The 3,352-nt window shown below is 54.5% G+C and overlaps 1 protein-coding gene across 1 annotated transcript; it reads left to right on the forward strand.

Moving 5' to 3' along the window:
• Positions 1–219: 219 nt before the first annotated feature.
• On the forward strand, positions 220–1,713 carry LOC128267371 (DNA methyltransferase 1-associated protein 1). The gene is made up of 2 exons (XM_053004191.1): positions 220–393; positions 469–1,713. The coding sequence occupies exons 1-2, from the start codon at positions 293–295 to the stop codon at positions 1,691–1,693; spliced, it is 1,326 nt and encodes a 441-aa protein (XP_052860151.1). The 5' UTR covers positions 220–292; the 3' UTR covers positions 1,694–1,713.
• Positions 1,714–3,352: the final 1,639 nt, after the last annotated feature.

Below are 3,352 nucleotides of genomic sequence, written 5' to 3' on the forward strand. Positions count from 1 at the left end.
TAAAGTATACCATTAACACCAGGATATTCCATGATTTAAAACATTTTTAATTTGAATAAATACGAACTTCAGGATTGTCATCCAAGCGACTGCTATCGGGCAAAATGGAGAGCACTACTTCAGTTGACGAATCACCCTGTGCATCTGACAGCACAGGGTTCGAAACGTCAAACTCGCGACGACGCTCCCCGAAGAGTGCTAAAACATGGTGTAGGAAATTGGAAAAAACTACGGAAATTAATCATTAATAGTGTGTTGTGGCCTGTGAAAGGCTCGTAAAACCCACGCTACAATGGCCGACGTACGAGACATCCTGGAACTGGAGCGACCGGTAACGCCGGAACTGACGAAAGAGTCGCTGCTGAACTCGAAGAAACGGAATGTTTACGAAAGGCAAGTCAGGGTTCGTTCCAGGTTGGCTTGCGGCCGATTTATTTTCAACATATGGTTTTGTGTGCCGTTTTACAGACGAATTGTGGCGAAACGCCCGGAAGGAATGCACCGGGAGGTGTTTGCCCTGCTCTACAACGACAACAAAGATGCCCCTCCGCTGCTGCCAACGGACACCGTGTCCGGCTACAAACAGACTAAGGCCCGGTTGGGCATGAAAAAGGTGCGCCGCTGGGAGTGGGCACCGTTTGTGAACCCGGCCCGCGCAGATGGTGCCGTGTTTCACCACTGGAAGCGTGCCTCGGAGGAGCAGAAAGAGTATCCGTTCGCCAAGTTCAACAAGCAGCTGGACATACCGTCGTACACACTGAACGAGTACAACGCGCATCTGAAAACGAACCCGACCAAGTGGACCAAACAGCAGACGGACCATCTGTTCGACCTGGCCAAACGGTTCGACGTGCGGTTCATCATCATGTGTGACCGGTGGGAGCGCGCCAATTACGGTATCAAGTCGGTCGAAGACCTGAAAGAGCGCTACTACGAGGTGGTCGGCATTCTGAACAAGGTGCGCAACAATATGTCCGAGAAAAAGATTTTCGTTTTCGATGCCGAGCACGAGCGGCGCCGCAAGGAGCAGCTGAAGAAGCTGTTCGATCGGACACCCAAACAGGTCGAGGAAGAGCAAATGCTGCTGAACGAACTGAAAAAGATCGAAGCCCGCAAGAAGGAACGGGAGCGCAAAACGCAGGACCTACAGAAGCTCATCTCCCAGGCGGACCAACAGCAGACGGAGCACCACCAGAAGGAGCAACAGCAGCAGAACCAGCAGACGCAGAACACGACCCACAAGAAGCAGGACAAAAAGTTGAACAAGAAAAAGATTCAACAGCAGCCGCGCACCTCGAAGGTTGACTCGGTCGTGAGTGCGGTCGAGAGTGCCGGCATCAAGTTTACCGATCTGCGCGGCACGGGCGTATCGTTGCGGTCGCAAAAGATGAAACTACCGGCGAACGTGGGCCAGAAGAAGGCGAAGGCGCTGGAGCAGGCGCTCCAGGAGTTCCGGGTCGATCCGAACCCACCGCCGATCGAGGAAATCTGTGTCGCCTTCAACGAGCTCCGCTCGGACATGGTGCTGCTGTGTGAACTGCGAACGGCACTGGCCACCTGCAACTTTGAGCTGGAAAGCCTGAAGCACCAGTACGAGGCCCTGTGCCCGGGCAAAACGCTCAACATTCCGCTGGCCCTGGCGAATCCCGTAACGGATGACTCGATGGACGATATCGGTGGGCCAATGGGCTAAAGCGAATTGAAACAATAAACTTGATCCCTCTTGATCTGCAAACTGACGGTGACCTTATATTTCCATAGAACATTGAGAAAATTGTTCAGGCGTGAAATTGATCAGCCAGAGCGGCCTGACGCCTTTTTGGTCCGGTTGGTAGGGTGAGCCAGTTTTCCGGCCTTCCTTGTCGTGCGGTCGTGCGCAACACAAGCACCGGAAAAGCGCTTCCGGATTCTCACGGAAACTATCCAACCGTGACGGCGTGGTGTAACGGCAACCGTCGAGTCGGCGTGCCGTTCGCTAGAACGGGAGGATCAGCCCGAACCGGAAGGAAATACCGCACGTAAGGGTTGCGGCGCAAGCACGGTGTGAAAGGAAAAGGATGTGTAAAGGTGTGCGCCGGTAACAAAAGGCGCGGACAGTGGAATAAACCCGAAAAGGTACCGACGAGCGTGTGGGTTTGTTGGGGAGAGGATTATGCCCGATCGTTCGACGGGCGGGAAGGGAAGGTGAAGAAGTATGTTTAATGTTTGCTCAAAACCGGAATAGCGTAGAAAGACCGGCTAAGTGGGAGAGAGACAGCGAGACAGTGTGACAGAGAGAGACGGGAAATAACAAGATCCGTGATCGAGAAACTAAGGGACCCCTCTACTCGGTGACTTGCGTACGAACCGCGATCTTGTATTGCGTTTTCGTCAGTCGGTTTTGCGCAGTCGTCGTGCGGAGATCGTGTCCGCTGTTGTTGAGCTCGCGAGCATTCTGTGACGAAGCAGCGAAGAAGTGTGGCGGCGGACAGTGAACTACGCAACGGAACGCAGAGAAAGTAAACAAACCGATCCCGAACGGACGGACGGTTGTTGTTGGTTGAGCCAGCTATAGTGCGCCATTAGGACTGGTGTAACAACGAATAAACAGTGCGGTTGTCGGGGGTCCGGCTGGTGATGGAAGAAACAGAAATGCCGCCATTGGAGACGGGACTCAGAACCGGGTTTCGGTAAAAAACATGTGCCGCCGCGCATGTGTTGCATAACGTACGGGTGACGCACTGTCCTGTCCCTCACTCTCCATCTGTCTTGTACTCCTAAAACCCCTTAATCCGTAGTAACCCACGCAAGTTCTGACGCGGGTCGCGAATGGTGCAAAATTGATCGAATTCCTTTCCGTTCTGCGCGAGTGTGGCGTAACAGTGCGCGCGCGCGCGACACCGACCGACCGGGTCAGTGCCACTTCCCGCGGCGGCCTGATCTCGATTATTGGCCGAATGTTGGCTCCGCGAAGGGGCCCACTTTAAATGGTGTGGGCAGATTCGGTGAAGTGTGTTGTTGCTGCTGCTGCCGCTACCGAACGTGTTTCTGTGGTGTCTGTGGCCTCCCTCCCCCCCACTGGCTGTGGCTGTGTGTCGCTCCGGTGGTTCTACCGGTTTTCAAATCGACCCCAAATCGGTAAAGTAAAGTAAAGGGGCAAAAAAGAAACCCCTTGAGCTTTCGTTACGCGGCGCCGTCGCCGGTGGCTTATCTGGGTACGTTCCCGCGCGAGCCTCTCCGTGGGCGGACGGTGGCGTACAGAGGCTCTACGTGACAGACCAAACGATGGCGTCCAACGGAGGCTGGCCGAAGCTGGCCCCGTAGTGACCGTGTTCGGGGGCTTCAAGTGCGAGTGCATATGAGTGAGAGTGGT

This window comes from Anopheles cruzii, chromosome 2 (genome assembly GCF_943734635.1).
Source record: "Anopheles cruzii chromosome 2, idAnoCruzAS_RS32_06, whole genome shotgun sequence".
In the NCBI taxonomy this organism is placed as follows: Eukaryota; Metazoa; Arthropoda; class Insecta; order Diptera; family Culicidae; genus Anopheles; species Anopheles cruzii.

Coding starts and splice junctions, on each gene's coding strand:
- LOC128267371 (XM_053004191.1), top strand. CDS start 293: ATGGCCGACGTACGAGACATCCTGGAACTGGAGCGACCGGTAACGCCG. Junction 394..468: donor AAACGGAATGTTTACGAAAG/GCAAGTCAGGGT, acceptor GCCGTTTTACAG/ACGAATTGTGGCGAAACGCC.